The sequence below is a fragment of the Plectropomus leopardus genome, chromosome 6 (genome assembly GCF_026936395.1).
Source record: "Plectropomus leopardus strain MGB_pleo_1.0 chromosome 6, ASM2693639v1, whole genome shotgun sequence".
In the NCBI taxonomy this organism is placed as follows: Eukaryota; Metazoa; Chordata; class Actinopteri; order Perciformes; family Serranidae; genus Plectropomus; species Plectropomus leopardus.
In genome coordinates, this window is record NC_142181.1 from 36,817,062 (window position 1) to 36,837,244 (window position 20,183).

Sequence of the window (20,183 nt, forward strand, 5' to 3'; positions counted from 1 at the left end):
TGAAGAGATTTAATTTGACACAGTAAATAGCGACATATACTCAGTCGCGATGATTTAAAATTCACGCGACCACATGATAAAATCAAAACAACACACTCACATAGCAGAAGCGACCTGCTTTCTGTGGAGCTGCAGCCTACCCACTGATCAGCTCCTTTTTGCTCGTTCTAACACAACCCTCCTCCTCTCCACTCAGTGATCTACATCCCTGCAGGACAACCATCAGAATTAAAATGTTAGAATAGACATTTTATAGCTCTGGTACTTGACATACAGTGTATTTAGGTATTCTATCAACCTGGAACTGGATTCAAAACAGAACTATTAAACCCATCTACAGACATTTTTAACCAATCTGTTATCATTTTAGAAGGTAAAGTAACCAAATAATTGTCTTTCTTTAGCTCTACAACTTGGCCATTTTTGGACTAATATCGTAACACAGACACAGTTAGTTCTCCGGCGCGTGACCCAATATTTAACTGATCAAAGCAAATAAGCACTACTAATTTCAATGTTTACAAATTTTATAAGTTTTTCTTTCTAAAACTAAATGACAAAATATGATAAGTACGTTTACTGAGTTATGGAAGAGTACGGGCAAAATAGAGATCATATTATTAGTAGGGACTTACGTTATGATAGTGTGTTCATGGCAATGGAAGTTTGGAGGTAAGGTCACTTAGTTTACAGTAGTGTTGTCCACCTTATAGGCTGACTCTTTGCCAGAATGTGCTGTTTATGTGTGGTGTGGTGGTGGTGTTTGTGTTTGTAGGATGAAAATGTGTTTGACTCTTCTCTGCAGAAACAAAGGAAGCATGTGCATGTGTGTCTGCATTTGTGTCTGATGTTGTTGTTAAAAGTTTCTCTCTTGAAGCCTTGTCAGACATGCCACTAAACACACACAGGCGCGCACACACACAGACTCACAGACCCTCAGAGCCATTGTTTCTCACACAGCAGGGCACAGGGTCGATTGTGGAGCATTATCAGCCTGTGTTAGCTTGTGTGTGTGTGTGTTTGTGCAGACATGCTCTCAGCTGAGGGAGCTGGTTCACGGGCCGGTCAGAGCCGCCTTATTTCCTTTTAATTGACTTAAGATGGGCAAACAAGACCTCAGCAAGCACACGGTACCCATTACACTCACACACAAGAAACACACAATGCCAAGATGCACACTAGTGAAGCACACTTACTGACACACACTCAGCCACAATTGCTCCTGCGTGTTAGCTGCTTTACAGTTCCATCAGACTAAATGAGGGGGTTGTGTTTTCCCAGTCAGCACTGTTGCCTTCCAGCTGCCTGCTTCTCTGCCAGAGCTAATTTATGATTAGTAATGTTTGAGTCACCTTGCTGCATGATGTCCACCTTGGTTGTTCATCTTGATTTAGTTAGTGTCAACATTTTAGGGGGCATTAACACATTACCTATTGCTAACAATTCAATGCTCACTTCTTTAAATATGGTACAAGAGTTTGGTGGTGAGATCAACAAAACAGCATACTGCAAAATAATCAGACTTAGAAAGAAAGACATCCCAGGTGACTCAATGATGGATTTTGAAATATCCTGTAAATCTTATTTCCTACAGTTTAATATAATGTGTGTTACTGGAGAACTTTGCAGTCCATTTTACTCTCTTTTAATCCTATTTTGACATTAAACAAAGCTGAAAATGTGCAGAATTTTGGTTGACGACTTGAGAGAGCAATTGTAGAAATTGCACTGTGAATACTGGATGCTGGAAATCTCACTCTCACGCTTAAGCGAGGCTAGAATATCTGGGATACAGATGCTGCCATCTTGTCCTGGTGATGACATTGAAAGCTCGATTCTGCGCAGTAGTGATCTCCGTTGTCTTATGGTGTCTTAACATTACTACATGCAGTGTAATCTCACCACGTGCTTGTGTTGACATCACAGTAGCGGCATCTTAGAAACGGAATGTCAGCAGCAGACACAGAAGGATACCTGGAGCGTAATATGTATACACAGAAGTCCACTGCAAAGTGGCAAAATTTGACAAATTAGAACATTTTGTCTGATGAACAGAAAATCACTTTTAAACTTAGCTATCAGCTTTGGCAGAATTTGGCTGACATGCACAGCCAAACATGCTTTGATAAGCTGCATGTCTCCCTCACTCACCTGCCCTCTCCAACCATGGATATGCATGCTGAGGAAAAACAAGTTTGCAAAAAAAAACACCCACATATGTATCATCAGCACAGATTGAAAACCAAACTTTTTCTTTTTATTTCTTGTTTGTCTCCTGCAGGTTTTTCCTAAAAGGAAGCTCTTCGCTCTGCAAATTACCATTACAATTGATTTGTTTTTTAAATTTTGTTTCCTCACAAGCATGCCCATCATTTTCACTGCCCCTTCATCTGTCCATCCATCTATCCATCCATCCTTCCTTTCCTCTCTCCTTCACTACCCAATCATTGTTTTATCATTGGTGTGAGAGAGAGAAGAGGACAGGCGAGAGGAGAAGGAGGAAGAGAGGAAGATGGCCGGCTTTCTACTTGTCTGTCTTTCTGTTTGTCTCTCTCATTTTTGTCCAGGTATGGCCTCATAGAAAGGTGCCTAAGCCCATTTGATAATAGTGTGTAGACTACTGATTTGAAAACATTCTAAATGACAGACCAAGGCCATGTCAATATTTCTTTTCCAACTCAGTTACTGTACTTAAGATGCTGTCCTCATGAAGCTGGATGTCATAACATTTACCACTGCCGATGCTGTTGAGCTTTACAGCTTTGTTCACTGTAATGCTAACTAAAACCAAACAGTATTTGAACGCTTTAGGGGGCAAGTTGGCCTGGATGTGTATGTCATTACACATCACACACATGTTGTTAGGAACCAGCTACTTACAGGCTGTAACACAGGACATGGACTTAACCTGAACCCCTGAGACTTTGACTTGTCCTTCATGGTCGGTCGCTTCAGACAAGCTTGGTGGTGGGAACCACACTGATCTATAAATCTGACAGAAACTATACTAAAATACTTCATGGATGAAGGTTATTATTTATTGTGTATCACTGTGGAGACAAACACAATTTCCCTGTATTCCACAGCCACTTCCAACTTTCTTGCCCTGGTGCTACCTTCCTCCCTCATTCAGCATCTGTCCAGGACATCACAATACAATGTTATATTCATTTGCTGGACAACTAAAGGATATTTTCCAATATCACAAAGTCTGCCACAATTTGATTTTGATTTGATTCAGTAGCCTGCAATCAATTTGAAACTATATCATGTGCCCACACAATCTGTTACAGAAGAAGCTTCTTTCCTTTTAGCCTTTGGCCATAAAAGATAAAAACAACATATAAATTCTTTAAAATACAAACTTTGGAATTAAAACTGGTTCATTCTGTCAGAAAACCCTTTCTGGAAAAAACGTTTTCATTTTAACCCAAATCATGATCTTTTTCCCAAAACTTCAGGGCTATCTAACTTAAAGACCTGAAGGCAAACTTCTCCCAACAGACCTAAAACATTGATTAACAACAAGATCACTTAACAAATGTATAAAACTTAGCTCAGTTATAACTGTCAAAGTTCACAGACAAAACACCTGTCTTTTGCAAGTTACATTTCCCCCACATATACAACATGCTAACATTATTAGCATAAACCTATGGCATTTTACATTGTGTGAATTAGCCTAGCAGCTAGCAGACTTTCTTCTACTCGTAGCTGAACAGTTTACATTATTTATACTTTTGTCTTCTCGTCACTGGTTTAATTCACTGCATCTCCTGACAGAACAGCACAGTTGAATTTTAGCCTGTATGTGCATTATTTTCAGCCTAACATTGTTTAAAGTGAGCAGCTAATGTCGCTGTGTTGCTGTAAAGTTAGCAGAGTGAGATGCCGTTATGTCATGTTTCCTGAGTACGGCTTTTGTTTACATATGGCATGTGCTCTGTCTGTTGACCTGTAGTTTCTCACAAAACAAAATACCTTCAAGCTGCTGATTTATTCACCAGTAAATAACATTCTCCTTATTGTTTTTTCTCTTGGCTACTTGCCATCTGCCTGCCACTGTTGGACTGTGACACAGAAGTTCAAAGTAAAGCCGATCCCAAAGACAATCATATGGCTCAATGTTTTCAGTTTGCAAAGATGATACTGGCTCGTGGCTCATTGAATCGATAAATCGATGTAGATTGATTAATTTGACATTAAATGAATTATTTAATTTAGAGTAATTACTTTAAGCCTCATTATACTTATGGCCTCATCAGAGAAATGTGTCAAATATAGGACAAGCATTATTTGTATAATGTTGAAACACAACAGAAGAGAGAAAAAAGAGATTTAGCCATTTTAATATTTTAGACATCATCATCGTTTGACATTGTATAAACAGTGAATTAAAATTTAGCTCAGAGGAAGGTGATTTATAGGCCATTTTCTGTGATTAAAATGAACCCCCACAAGTGTAAGGCCATCAAGAAGTAGCAAAAGACAGCAACATAAAGATATGTCAACATTTTAAAATGCTGTTCAAGAAATATGGCTCAGATTTGCACGGTAGAATATTTATTTACATTTATCACAGAAATGCACAATATCAATTATTTAGTCAGTTAAAATATAATATGACAAGCAAAAGTTGCTGCCTTATAAAAAGCAGCTCCCTTAACAGTCCTTCAGCTGACAAGAGAAACTGAAGCAAAGAGCATGGGGCCCAGATGTTTTTTGTATCACGGTATAGTTTTTCTATGGAGCAACTTGCGCAAACACATACTCAACACACTCAGCAGCAGTTGCCCTTTAGGCAGAGAATAAAGCCTGTTTTATACATCCAGCTCAGGATGAGATGGTTACATTATGAGGTAGGAAGAGCACTTGTGTATGCAGAGGAGCAGGCAACATGGTGTTTGTATGGGGCTCCTATAGTGTGGCCCTAGTTGTTCTCTTTAAGTACAAATATAAAAGTACATACACACGTTTTAGGTAAATTAATCTTTTTGGAAAGCTTTCTTATAACTTTTGGGCTTGGATGATTGGTGTGTTTAAGTTTTTTTTTTTTTTTTGTGGGGGGGGTCACATCAGATGATCATCATTACAACGGTTACATACCCTCAACTTTTTAAACCTCACACTTTTTACTATATTGAAATATGTTCCATTCAAATTTAAAATGCAAAGGTGAAAAGATTTTTTTTTTTACTGAAACATCTCAGCTAGCAGAGAAGCTAATCAACAATAACTGACAATAAATAAATAACTTTTTTTTTTTTTATTTACTTTTTCAGACCCATTTTGCTCTCAGCTCTGTTCAAGTGTTACCATAGAGCCCAGTAATAACTAAAATAACTAGCATGAAGCATTGGGGCACATGGAAGATTAAATAGTCATCAAAAAAGATCTGACCAATTAGAGCCATCTTCATTAACCATCAATAGTCCTTTTATCTCTTGCTGTTATTGTGCATTTATGTTTAATTAGATTTCTATATGTAAGACTCATCAGTATTGTGCTTTGAGGTCTAGTTTAATGATTTTAAATAACCTATAAATTTATCCTGTGTGCTATAAAAGTCCTTAAAGTTGTATATGTATAAAACCTTAATTTAGATAGCAATATGGTGTAAGGCCTTTGTACTGTTTTCAGTAAAAGTTTCTGTCTTAAGTTTACATTAAACATTAGATGTTCACCTTCAGCTGGGAGTTTTTAAGTATGTGCCTGGATTCTCTCTCTCTCCGTCTCTCTCTCTCTCTCTCTCTCTCTCTCACACACACCCACACACACACACACACACACACACACACACAGCCACCCACACTACACCAGCTTTTTTCAATTGCAGCTCATTTGAGCATTACACCCAACAGGACAACCTCACATCATGTTGGACTCTGGTGCAGTGTGTTTGTGTACAAATAATATGGGAGCCCAGAATGGTGATTGTGTGCATGTGTTTTTTTTTTCAATTATTTATTCATATGGATAAAGGAGTGTTCAAAGGGGGTCTTTGTTTAAAAAAAATTAACACACACACATACACAAACACACACATACACACACACATACACACACACAAACTCATACACACATTCATATGATGCTTTTTTTTACTGTACTGTCTTTTTTTTTAGTATTCCTGGGTTATAAACCCCTACCCCTTGATTTTTTCACTCTTTATTACTTTGTAATTTATTTACAGTATATTCTTAATCATTTTACTGTTACATCATTGACAAGTGTTTCTCTACATGGGCAAAGTTTTTCATTTTGGTGAGTAGAGGACACTTTTTATTTAAAGGGTAGTGAATACTATCTTATCGTGTATGCCACACCAGGAAAACAACAGCAAATGTCATTTGTTGAAACACTTAAAATGACCCATGGTCACATCATGGTATGGTGTAAATACAGTCAGACTATCATCTTTGCCTAGCAGTAATCAAGTACTTTTTTTTAGCTAAACTTTACCAAACCTCATCCAAAAAGGTGGCCGATTATGAGATCTGTCACGTGACATTATTGTAGACATAGACAAACAACCTATTTTGTCATTTAGATATGACGACTTGTTAGAAAAAGAGACCATGCTCATAGTTTTAATACAAATAGACTCTGTGAAGCAGTATTTGGGTAAACAAGTTTTTAATTGAGCCAGTGAAGCAAACATGCACGTGTAGCAAACACATCATGAATCCAACTATCAACTAATGTAGAGCAGAGAGTAATATCCTTTTGAAATGTGAGCAAATGGACTTAATTTCACTGAAAAAAACATGGTAACAAGGCAATAAGCTACTTAAAACGCAATAACCCAAAAATTAGACATAAATTATTATTATTTTGTGAAGAACAAGAAAATTACCTGAACATTAGCTAAAGAAATGGTGCAAATAAAAAGTAATTCTGCAACACAATTTTAAGTATATAATTATGATCATTATAGTTTTCTGGATATTTTTCCCTAGCTTTTTTTTTAAAGATAATGTTGTTTAATCTACTAATAACAATTTGCAGAACATTTCTTGACAAGTTGTTCATTTCCTTTCTCCACATGGTTTTAAAAGAAATCAAACCAATTTGCTGAGGGTTTAAAAGTTTAAATACCTGTGAAAGGCATCTGAACGCAGCATGAAAAAGCGATGTTGATCCATGTTTCAATGGGTTAATATGTTGCTATAATCTCTTGATATTTTTTATTGATTAACAAAATTATATGGCTGCTTTGACAATGTATTGTAGCATTTTAACATAGAGCTCACTGTCAGCCTGAAGGCCCTTGCAAACCAAGCCTGTATTTTCATCCAAAATTGTAGCACATTGCAAAATAAAGACCTCATGTTGTGTCATCATGTTTACACACTGACTCCAAAACTTTCGTCTGTTATCAAAGTTTTTGGAACAGTTTCAGTTGTCTGCGTGTTCTTCATCCTTCGAGAGCCTTGAGAGAGTTGTTTTATTAAGCCATGAAGAAAATATGTCTGCTGAACTTGCGGAACACTTCTGCAAAAGGAGAGAGAAAGAGTATCACTTCATAATTCAGATAACCTTTCAACAGGTCAGATAGGAATGTTCAGATGGATGGTGATGATGAAGAGGAGGATGAAATATAGGATGAGAGCCGCACACTGACCGACAGGGAGCGATAGGTAACTGCAGTGCAGAGAGTGGCCACAGCCAGGGATGTACCTCCATCAGAGAGATGCAAGGGAGGAAATCTGTCCTCCCAAATGGTTTGTATTGCAGAATAGAACAATGACATGCATTGGACTCTCTGTGCCTAACAGTTTTTAATGGATGACATTTTTAAAAAAATGAACTCGTGTGTAAAGGCCATTGGGCAGGCATCTGCTAGATTAATATAGAGAAGTATGCTTTGCTAAATAGTTGGACACAGTAAGATATGCCTCTCGCTGACAGTACAGATAAAAGCTGCAGTACAACATACATTTTTGTAAAATGTAGATGAATGCGTCATGCCTCAGTCCATGGAAGCTAAGGATTTATGTTTAAAGACATGACTCCAATAATTTCTCGGTAATGAAGACTATCTATCTTTGAAAAAAAATCAACCAGCCTGTTCTCATCCCAAGTCCTCACATGTTGCCGCTTTGCAGTAGACTTCCACATCTACACATTATGTTCTAGGCATCCCTTTGTGTCTGCTGTTGTTGTTTCGAGATGCTGCGACTGTGATGTCAACACAAGCACATTGTGGGATGATGCTGCGTGTGATTATGTTTAGACAACAAAAGCACATTGAAACGAACGATTGGATGTCAGCAAATGCACCAGTTTAAGATTAGGCAAAAAAGGCACATGGTAAGGTGCAGGAAAACAAACCCCACTGCATTCAGAAGGGAAGCGAACACCTGACTCTTGCATGAAAGTCCAGGGTTTTTAGGATCCATCCACCACCCCTCCTGCTTGCCTTCACATTTCTTATATTAGTTTGTTACTGGCAGTGTTTCAACCTGACACCACTCAGCTGCGTATCATGTGGACACAAACAGGTTTTATCCAGTCGCGATCTTACTGATGCCGCCTGTCTGCATATTATGCTGCCACGATCTCATCCAGCCATTTTGCAAAAATGCAAACGTTAAGTAATTGACTTCAGAGTGAGAACAGGCTGGAGCCACAGAGTGACATATAATGTTTAGTATACAAATTATTCACTGTTATTTTTTTTTTGTCTTTGTTTGTCAGCAGTTAAGTTGTAGTTAGTATCCTGGAGGCCTTAAAACCCGAACCCGACAAACACCCCATGTCCCTGAGTTCAGATTTCTCTGTGTGCACGTTGGCCTTGCACTCCTCTCCCAATTTGAACCACTTTGTAATCAGCTCCAACAATTATAACCTCGAGTGTGCCTCTGATTACTGTCCTGGTGTATTTTGGACTGTTCTGGGAATCCAGAAAAAAACTCATACAGGTCCCAGCAGAACTCTAGGTTAAACACATTTACAGTAACCCCGTCTGTGTGTGTTTGTGTGTGGGTTGCTGTTCGTTTGAAGTGCTCATTCCGCCTAAATTACAGTGCTGCCATAATGAAGTATCACCATGCGATTTCGAGGCAGACCAACACAAAGAGAGATCAGTTTTGTGCGTGTGTGTGTGTGTGTGTGTGTGTGTGGCTTTTTGTGTGCTGGACACTTGAGGTGAAAGTTCAAATTGGATGCCCAAGCAAAAAGTATCTGCCCAACCACAGTGTGTGTGTTAACGTGTCTTTATTCTCCGTGTTTGCATGTGTTACATGATGCAAGTAGAAAACGCTCTCGTGTGTGAGGCGGCCCAGCTGTGCCGAGACCAGTGTTTGTGTGTATAACAATGCCTGTGACTTTGACTTTAAGGAAAGTAGTTGCGTGAGCTTCCTCCCAGTTGTGTTTCTAAATGTGTGGATGCACCAGCCAGCTGTGAAAAAGCTCAGTTTGAGCTCAAACACACACACACTGGTAGGTGCGGGCGCCTTTGGCTGCAGGCTGTGCTGGCCTCACCTCCGGCCTCCCTGGCCTGCTGAATGCTGCATGAGGTTCAGCCGCCTCATACATAGTGCATCAGCACAAACATGCCATCGGATGATATACATAGTGCATCAGCACCTGTACACGCCTTCACTAACAAGAACCCAATCCATTTTTCATCAACACATGCAATGGGACTGCTGTTTTAGGACAGGAAAGCAGAGGTGATGGGTGGCAACCGATGTGTTTTTTTGCGTTTGTTTGTGTGTTTGTTGGATGGTGGATCTTGTCTTTTGTTATCTACCTTTTGTCATTTACTTTTTTGTTCCTTTGTCCAGTCCCACCAGGATATTGTGGCCAGTTTTTGTGATTGTTACAGCCAGAAATGCCTGATATTGCCAATACTAGTGTAAAATAAAACAATTATTAAAAGTTTTAGCTGGTCTCAAATTTTCTTTATCATATGACTCAGAGCCAGTCAGGAAGATTTAAAAACAGCGAGGTAGGAAAGCAGACACAAGATGCTTTTACGCAGAGGTGGTGCCATAGGGCTGAAACAAAGTCCCCCCTTTATACCGTCTCTGCACTTTTACATAGAACCAAATGACGGCAGCATCATAACGCTCGTGTGTGTGGTTGAAAGAGGCCCAACGGGTGTATTTTGATGTTTTTTGTGCCTCTGGATAAAAATAACAGTGACCCTCTTTCACCAATATCTTATGTTTTTCCTAAATTTGTCCTCAAAAAAGGTCCAAGACTGTCATGATGTGTTCCTAAACAGCAGAATTGTTTGTACTTGTGTTCTTATAGTGATGAATATCATTGTCCTTGAAAGTTGGGGGCATGAGTCAGCTGATCCTAACTAGCAAAGGTAAACACTGCTTCCCATAAAAGGGGACGAGACTGCAGGGCCGTGTGCACACACGAACTGAGGAAGAAGAAGACGAAAAAGGTGGTAGAAGAAAAAGACAGAGGAAAAGAAGAAGCAGAAGAAGAAAATTTCAGAGAATAAAGTCACGAGTGCTCAAACAAAGGTTTTATTTTTTTTATATGCCAATTATGCAGATAATGGAGGAACTTGTCTGATGTAAGGAACTACACAATTGTTTGACATGTAACTGCAATGTAAATGATTAATTAAAATTGAACTGAATTGAAATTGAGATGGTGGCACCAAAAGCTACCGTTCACATTCGCATGAAATGCTGCTGAACGGCGTCAGGTGAAAACGTGACTGGACAGAACTGGTTGTGGTGTTAGGAACGGTAACAGATTGCATTACTGCATTACAGACAAATGTAATGTGATTACTGTAATGTGTTACTTTGCAATGCACAACCCCCACCCCTGCTAGATAGCAATGGCATTTTCTTCTCTTTGCCCCCAAAGCTGCATCAGATGTAACATTAGGCTTTGCAGCCAAAAGTAGTTCAGGTGTTGTGAGTAAAAAGAGGAGGTTCTGCAGCTGAACAAAGTGGCACATTTTGTGTGAAATGATGTAGTTACAAGATAGCAGCTAACACTGACTCTCAGACTTTGGATTGAACATAATATTTAGCTAATCCATTGTCATTCTGAACTACCGCTGCTTTGACAGTGTTTTTGGTGTAAGATGGTTTACGACATCTGTTGCACGTCTGTCCATCCTGAAAGAGGGATCCCTCCTCAGCCGCTCTTCCTGAGATTTCTTCCATTTTTTCCCCCCGTTACAGGGTTTTTTGGGGGGAGTTTTTCCTTAGGCAATGTGAGGGTCTAAGGGCAAAGGGATGTCTTATGCTGTAAAGCTCTCTGAGGCAAACTGTGTCTTGTGATAATGAGCTTTATAAATAAAATTCAATTGAATTGAAATTGAGATGGTGGCACCAAAAACCACCTTTCATATTCACATAAAAATGCTGCTGAACGGCGGCACGTGAAAACGTGACTGGACAGAACTGGTTGTGGTGTTATTATACTCTCTCGGAGGGCACCTGCTGCGTCACCTAGGAAAGTGGCTGGATGGAACCTGCAGTGTATCAGGCTGACGGTGTTAGGTTGAAGAGCTTCCGGTGATGTCGTAATATAAGGAGCACGAGGGCGGATGGGTCCAAAACTTTCTTGCATGAGTCTGGTGTTCGCTTCCTGTCTGAATGATATGTCTTTTCTACACCTTACCATCTGCCTCCTTGCGTTTGCTAGCATCCTGGCTAGCATCCTGGTTGCCATGTGCTGTTGTTGCCGAAACATAACCACGTGCAGTATCATAGCACCATGTGTTGACATCATGGTAGTGGCATCCTGAAATGTAAACATCAGACGTAGAGGGATACCTAAATAAAATATGTAGATGCAGAAGTACACTGCAAAGCAGCAACATGTGACGACTTGAGATGAGACCTTGTTGGTTTAGCTTGGTGCTTATGTTTTTCTTAAAATGTGAGAGACTCAAAAATAAAGCCAAAAAATGTGTAAATACGGTGACTACATTAGTCATTTGGCCACGCCATGACCCCTATGAAATGCTAACACTGCTCCCTGTTTGCTGGATGTGCAAATTGGCAACAATGTCAGTAGGGTTGTGTGTTCAGTTTGTTCTGTTATCCTTAAGTGGTCAAAAAGTCAAGTAATATCACAGTAAACGATTTTTTTGCCTGAATTCTAGCAGCCCAAGCTTCTATCAGATAGCTATAGAAGCTACTTGAGACTGCATGCCTCCAGCTCCATCCCATAACACACAAGGTGCTGATAGCAGCCTCGCTGTCACTATGACTACTATCAGCTAACATCTCTTGCTCCCAGTGACCTATCTAGCTTCTGCATTATAGCTAGCGTGATAACAGCAGTGGGGCCAAGTGCCCTTTAGCAAGTATCCCCTGCAAAGCAGAGTCTCCTAAATGAAAACCATTCCCCTCCGCCTGCTTCCGAGCTCTGCTCAGGGACAGGAGCCGTGGGGTCAGCAGCTGGTGGAGGATATGGCAATTGTTTATGAAAAAAAAATGCTTTCTCAAGCCCACCAAAAACACACACACTAGGGGAAAAAAGCCTCTGCCCCTGTACAGCCAACAGCTGGGAAGCGTTGGGAGTAGCCTGAAGGCTGGCAAGTCACCCCCTCCCCAGTCCAGATGGGGGAGGTTAGGCTGAGGCTAGTTGCGGCCCACCCCACCCCTCCCCTCTCTCCCCTCCACTTCCCAAACTTCCCATTCCCATTAACGGGAGGCTAAAGATTGCGGAGGAAGGGAAAGGAGGAAGAAAAGCAAAAGAGCATGACTGCTCTGTTTTTCACCCCCAACCCTCCCTCCGTCCTCAGTATAATCAAATAAAGCAGGAAGCTTCCGAGACGGAAGAGGAGTGTTTATTGATATTTGCATGAGCTCTTTAACCCCATGTCCTGTCCCTGCAGTTGGTTTTCTGTCCACCACTTTTGAAAATTCTGATATTGTCAATGTTTTCAGCTCATATATCATGCCTAACTCAATGTATATAAACAACTGAGGCACAAAGGTTCTGTTTTTTTCAGTTTGGAACAGATGATTATCATCTTAAACTCCAGCTCCACATCTGCTGCAAAATGACTATGACTTGTCAATTTATTGTAAAAGAGGATATCATGTGAAATACCATGTCCTTAAATAAGAACTGGTGACCAACTCCATCTATGCCCTTAGTTGGACATAAAGGAGCACACACTACTAACATTGGAGCCAAGAGAAGTCTGTTGAGAGTATTGGTTTACTGCTGCTTACCTTCAAGTGCTTAAAAAGTTAAATTAAGACTCAAAAGTGGCCTTGAAGTGGAAAACTGTGGTGGGAACTGAATGGATACTGTAATGCATATCATTTGTGGAGCAATGCCAAGAGAGAATCTCCATCATCCAACATAAAGGCAAACCGAGTTTTAAATCTGGTAACCCACTTCCTATGTAAGCGCATGAGCACCGACTCCAGCAAGTTTCAACCTTTTATAAGGCCATATAAAACCCAAGAATAACCACTGGGTAGTTTTACTGATGTAAAAATCATCTGCACAACCATTTTAAGAGAAATCTTATTCATTTTAAAAGCATAATATTCTATAAAGCTCTTTATTGTTGTGATATGTAGTGTCAAAATAGATTGTGGGTTAGGGTGCCAAAGATAGATGTCAGTTTTCCGACACCAATTTCCAGTAGTCATCTCTTCAAAGTGCAGTGAACCCTCGTAAAACCAGTTTGGCAGCGCTGAGAGGATCTGGTGTTTGAATGGTGCAGTGCTGAGAAGTTGCCTTGAGTAACAAAGGGAAGCTTTTTCTTGAACTGCCACTGTGAAAGGCTGTCTTGTTATTTTCAATGGTCCTTTTGTTAGAGTTCATTGAGAGGCGACAGCTTGATTTCCCCTCAAGCCAACCATGTGTGTGTGAGTGTGTGTGTGTGCACATGTTGTCACTATCTGACATATCACTCGTCATACTATTGTGAGTGTGTATGTGTGTGTTTGTGGACGGAGTGCAGTAATCCAAGCTTACCTGCAGCCCTGTGGGCTTGCTGCTGACTGCTCTTTAAAGGTCACAACTCATGACCTCTGGGGTCCGGGCCAGATCAGTGTCCTGGGGTGCCATTGTCTCTCTCCCATATGCAACAAACATACCAGACATTTTGCACAGCGGGGTTTTTACTGAATAATTAGTCAAGACTGTGTATTGTTGTAGATTTATCATTCATGTGTGGTTTTAGGGACAATGCATCTTGAGCAGATATGCATCTTAGGGCTGCATGGATTTACAGTATTTAAAAAACGTTATTGTATTGTTGTTACTGCTGTCAGACAGTGTCATCAGCTCAGACTAAAGACTCAGAATCAGCCTGCTGGAGCTTTAGTCCAATCAGATGGCTGCTCATTTGTAAACAGTCCCTCAGAGCATCAGCACTGGCAATGTGTGAGATATGATTCAGTGTAATTGAAAACATGTTTATTGTTGAGTTGAGAAATTCTCCATGTGTGAACTGATTGGAATCTCAAATCCCAATTATTATGAAAATGGATAAGATTACAAAGGTGAGACAGACAGAGTGGCATCCTGTAAGAGAGAAGAAGGAAGAAAATAAGGAAGAAGGAATATAATAATGAGGGAACAGAGGGATGGAGGAAGGATTAAATGAATTAAATAAAGGAGGGAGGTTTAAAAAGCAGAACCAAAGTAAGGGGGAATTAAAAGAAAGAGGGAAAGATGGGAAAAGTAGCAAAATAAAGACAGAAAAAAGGAGAAGCAAAGAGGGGAGAAAGAGGGAATGAAGGAATAAAGTTTTAATAAAAAGGGGAAACAGAAGGGTAAATGGTATGGAACCTGATTGTCATTATAAATGAATAGGATTATTAACACACACACACACACACACACACACACACACACACACAAACGTATGCAGCGCACTAACATTAAACGCCTCACTATGGTCTGCTAAGAAATGTGAGATCAGACCATTGTGTGTTTTCACAGCTATTCAATGTTCAGTTATTTCTCATTCTACAACATTTTACTATTACAAATATATATTAATAATATTAATATTTTTGTTAATCTGGAAATTGAGATTAGACAGGATTCATTTTGAAATTAAGTACTTTCTATTATTTATATACACAAGGCATGGTGCCAGACGAAGTGACTGATGCCCCTTTTTCCACTTAAATGAGTGCATGTTAGTGGGTATTTTAAGTGCGATAGGAAATGACACTAAATATGTCCTTTCTCATTGCCAGTAGAGCAGAGCTGCGCACATGGCACTGCAGCTGATGAGCATTCCTTTCTGTGTGTGTTTGGGTTTCTTTTACAGGTGAATCACTTCGATATCACAGTCAGGCAAGAAAACAGGTCAAGTAAACAGTAGAAAGCAGCGTGGATGGAGGGCTGTTAAAGCTGTGCATAGTTATGTGTTATTATCATCTGAAATGCTACAGTGACCACCGAAGCTGTGCTTTCCCACGAGGGCGTCACATGGCTCTTCTCTCTTTTAACATGGCTGGTCTTTTTATTTTTCTCTGTGCTGTATAAAAGATGAGAAAAATCTGTTTTAAAGGGATTCAAATGAATGCCTCATCCTGCCCAAGGCAATGTGATGCAGCAGAGGAAACTCATGGTTGTTTTTACATGTTATATTAAAATAAATCTCCAAACCCTGCAAAACCACCTGCTTTTTTTTCTTTTCCAAAACTCAATAGGCACATAGCAATCTGGCACACAACCACATGCTACAAAGATGGAGCCTGTGTAGCAGGTAATTAACCCTGTCCTGCCAGCGGGACGTGTCCTGTCTCTGCACCAGGTACCTGAGGTGTCCCATCTATGCCTGATTTATTTCTGCTGTGAATATGTGCCTTCGACATGCCAAACCAGCAGAATGATAAACTTGCTAAATTCCTTCCTTACCTTTGCTTGGTAGAGTTGCAGCCTCCTTGTTTTTTAGATCAAATCAAATCAAATCAAACTTTATTTATAGATCATTTTTCATACATTTAATGTAGCACAAAGTGCTTCAAAAGTTAAAAACATAAAACAACATCTAAAGATACTAGAGATAAAAGCATGCATCAACATCTCTGTGTTTGCTTGGGAGAGAAACGGGCGGACTCTGGCAATATTTTTGAGATGGTAAAATGCCGTTTTTGTTTTGTTTTTAATGTGTGGAATAAAACCAAGCTCAGAGTCAAAGATAATGCACAGGTTTCTTTTCTTGTTGTGATGGGTTTAAAAACAGTGTCTGAAGTTTTGCTGCAAGTAGTTCTCTGCCATCTAGGACCTGATGTCTAAAATGCAGTTAAAAAGTGCATAGAGTGGTCCTGGGTCGTCAGGAGACACAGAGATATATAGCTGTGTATCATCAGCATAACTGTGAAAGTTGATGCCATGCCTCCTGATGATGTTCCCAAGTGGGAGCATGTAGAGATTAAAAAGTGTGGGGCCCAGAATTGAGCCATGGGGCACATCACAGTTTATTTTATAGTTCTTTGAGGAGCAGGTAGCCATACTTACTAAAAATTCTCTATCTGTATCGAAAGCAGCACTAAGATCCAGTAGCACCAGGACAGAAGGTTTTTTCATGTCCATGTCATACCTGAGATCATTTACATCTTTAACAGGGCTGTCTCTGTACTGTGGTTCGTCCTAAAACAAGACTAATAATTGCCTAAAATATTGTTTTTATTTAAAAAATCATTTAGCTGAGTAAAAACAAGTTTTTCTAAAATTTTGCGGTAAGTTGGACACTGGTCTGTAGTGATCAAGAATGTTAGCATCTAAGTTGCTCTTCTTCAGAAGCGACTTGACCACTGCTGTCTTAAAGGCAGTGGGGAAGACAGCCGTCTGAAGAGAGCAATTCATGGTGTTTAAAAGTTCGAAGAATCCATAAAATGTTTTAAAAAGTGAACTGGGAAAAGGGTCTAAAAAGCACTTTGTAAGATTTACTTGGGAGAAAACTCTACCAAGCATTTCAGCATCAACTAGGACAAAACTCTTCAGTGTTTCCTGAGATAAAAGCAAAGATTCAGGTGTGTTAAAAACCATATTCTGATATGGTAATGCATCTGATCTAATTTTATCAATTTTACCTCTGAAGTGGTCTGCAAAGTCCTCAAAAAGGGAGTCTTTCGACATCCTGCTGGAAGAGGATTTTTGGACTGTGTTTATGGTCTGTGATGAGTTTAGAGAAGTGAGCCTTTCTGGAATTTTTGACTGCATTATTGTCAATTTTTAGTTGCTCACAGAGGATTTGGTAATTTATTGTCAATTTGTTTTGTCTCAGTTTTCTTTCTGCTGTCCTCCAGTTTCTTTTTAATTGTTTTATTTTTTCATTTCTTCATGGGAATATAGGATTTCTTTTCACCTTCCTCGTTTTCAGTGGGGCGACAGAGTCCAGGGTCGACTTTAATTTGCTGTTAAAATTCTCAACGATAAAATGACATGAGGAAGGTAAAATGTCAACAGGAATGTCACGTAAAACCTTAATGAAATTTCCAGCCACTTCAGAAGTAAAATAGCGTTTCCTCACAGTTTGCGTCAAAGCTTCCCGCTGAATAAAACCAGTGATGTTAAAAAAGACAATGCCAAGCCAACAACAGAGGACACACTGGTGGACAGACTGGAGGTTAGGACAAGATCCAGAGTGCGTCCTCTGTTGTGAGGGGGTTCAGTGACGTGTTGAATAAAATATATGCAGTTAAGCAGGTTTAAAAACTCTGAGGTGATTGAGTCTGACCAATTATCAATATGTAAGTTAAAATCACCAGAGATAATGATTTTATTGTAAGAGGTGTGGATAATTAAAAGTAAATCTGAGAATTCGTTAATAAAATTAGCACAGTGTTTGGATGGTCTGTAAATTGTCAAACATAAAATAGGAGGGCTGCTAAAAACAAAGGCATGGTATTTAAAGGTGGTGACACTGTCGTATGACACTTCCTTAAAAACAAACCTGTCTGAGTAGATTGAGGCAGTGCCACCACCTTTTTTGCCGCTTTTTGAGGAAGGATGAGCTTCTTGAGTAAGAGGTCCTTCTTCTCTTCTGCCTTTCGTACAATTCTTGTTATGCTGACAGGTTAACTCTATGAGGCCACGCCAAGAGGGCTGAGCCTCATTCATTCCCATGAGAGCTGCTCATTGGCGCATGAAGCAGAGAAGGCTCTTTTTCCAGACTTAGAATTGTGTAAAATACCTGGATCTACTGGCCCATAGAGTATGCGAACTAGAGATTAATGGCAGCCGAGCACGGCCGAGTGGTTAACTTTCGCCGGCTGAGTGACCGACTTCCGGATTAGCGCCTCGCTAGCTTGACTGGCGGTCTAAAAAATTTAATTTTGTGGCTCTTTAAGTACTTTCCAAATGTTAGTGAACAGGATGGTTTACATCTAGATAGTGATAGAAGATGTTTCACAGGAGTTTTGACACTCACAAATTTTTTTTTTTACTGATTTACAGATGTCTCTTTCGGATGTATGTCAATGGGGAAAAGTCTTTCTGGGCCAGTGTGCATCACGTGACCGACTTGAACGGTGTAATTCCACTTTTGGCCATTATGTAAAATTTGCATCAGAGCCTGGCGCACTTCCTGGGCGCTTGGTTAACTGTAATAATTCCTTCCTGACAATGCACAACGAACAGCACTGTCCATGGTGCTGAGAGAAGAGTGCTATGTTTCATTATAGAACCATGATTGAATTCTGTTTGTGCAGGAGGAACAGAGATTGGATCAGGTGCCAAGCTTTAAAAGGACACAACAAAAACTTAAACTCAACACTATTGTTTGTGCTCCAGTTTTTCACAAGTTTAAGTTAAAGATTAAACTTTATTTATGCACACAGATGACTTATCTTTCAAATTTTAGTCCCAAATTTGTTAAAAATCTGTTTAAGTTAGCATTTCTCCTTTGTGTGTGTCCTCTTACACTGCTATTCATCACTCAACATGCTGCTCACTTACTCTCACTCACTGCCTGCTGCCATAGTAGCCTTGTTGTGGTCATTTCTGTTTATGTGAAATTCTCAAATATATAGAAAAAAAAAGATGTGTAGCAGAACTTTAACAGGTTTTCAACAGTTTTTTTCTTCGTCTTCATAAATCATGTCATGACCCCTCAGAGTCATTCTGTGACACTGTAGATGGACATGACATATCATATATCATATTTTACTGCACAGCTACTACTTTTACTTTTATAATAATACTTTTGCACCTTTATTTAAGTTGGGTTTTAAATGCAGGACTTGAACTTGTAATTAAGTATTTTCCCACTGTAAAATTGGTACATTTATAAATAAAAATAAAGAGAATGTGCACAGTTTCCATTTGTGGTGCTGGTGAGTTTGTCTTTAAAAGCAGCCTTCCACTGTGCCAGTCGGAGTTGTTCACAATGACATGTTATTCTGAGTAATTGAACAAATCATTTACCTCCAAAACATGTGCTCTCTAGTAAATCCTGAAATAAGTTAAACTAAGTCAGTCCATGTCAGTAATTGTTTCAGGTGATTTAATTCTGCAGTAAAGTTCTTAATTACCTAATATTCAGCCTGTGCGAACAAACGAAGTAAATGAAATGATACAAGCTGTTAAGACAAACCTTATATGCTGCGTGTTTTGTGAGAATTCTTGTTGAGTGATGCAAGGTATGCGTGTTTGTGTGTGTGTCTTCCCTGTAAGCTCTGTGACTCAGCCTGTAAACAGACACCTATGAGCAGCTGGGCACTTGGCTCCAGCACAATTCCCTGACAGAGAGGAGAGGAACTGTAGACCTCCACACATACACAAACCCACACCGTGTATGCATGCACCAACAAGCAGTACATCAACACACACACACACACACACACACACACACACACACACACACACACAAACATCCATAAATACACAGATCCATTCGACAACACACTCTCACACAAACACATTTCCCTCAGCTCCCACAGGAGACAGACACTGCCATGTTTACTGGCTCGCCGGAAACCTTCACAGGAAGGAGCGAGAGACCAGTGCCTATCGCTCTGTCTCTCTCTCTCTCTCCTTGCTCATCCAAACTTTTTCTGCGTCTCTGGGACATCTCTATATCAACACTTTGGTCAGTTTATTTGTCCAAGGCAACAACTCAGCAGGCTTTATTGCTCTCCAAATCTAAATCAGGAGGGGGCGTAGGGGACAAATTTCCGGATGAACCCGCCAGTGGACACACTCAGGAGAATGTAAACCGGGCCTGAAGCATAAGTGATAACAAATAAGTGATGTGCACTAGC

At 39.8% G+C, this 20,183-nt stretch overlaps 1 protein-coding gene across 4 annotated transcripts in view; it reads left to right on the top strand.

The window, feature by feature from the left end:
• bcas3 (BCAS3 microtubule associated cell migration factor) overlaps nucleotides 1–20,183 on the top strand; it is a 479,979-nt gene that overhangs the window by 261,728 nt on the left and 198,068 nt on the right. The window contains exon 24 of one of the 4 annotated variants that reach the window (XM_088079376.1): nucleotides 2,282–5,689. The exons of the other annotated variants lie outside the window; for them this stretch is intronic. Coding sequence (XP_087935502.1) covers nucleotides 2,282–2,292 — 11 coding nt within the window. The 3' untranslated portion in view covers nucleotides 2,293–5,689. Of the gene's footprint in view, nucleotides 1–2,281; nucleotides 5,690–20,183 lie in introns of those variants that run through there. 4 annotated transcript variants of the gene reach the window in all.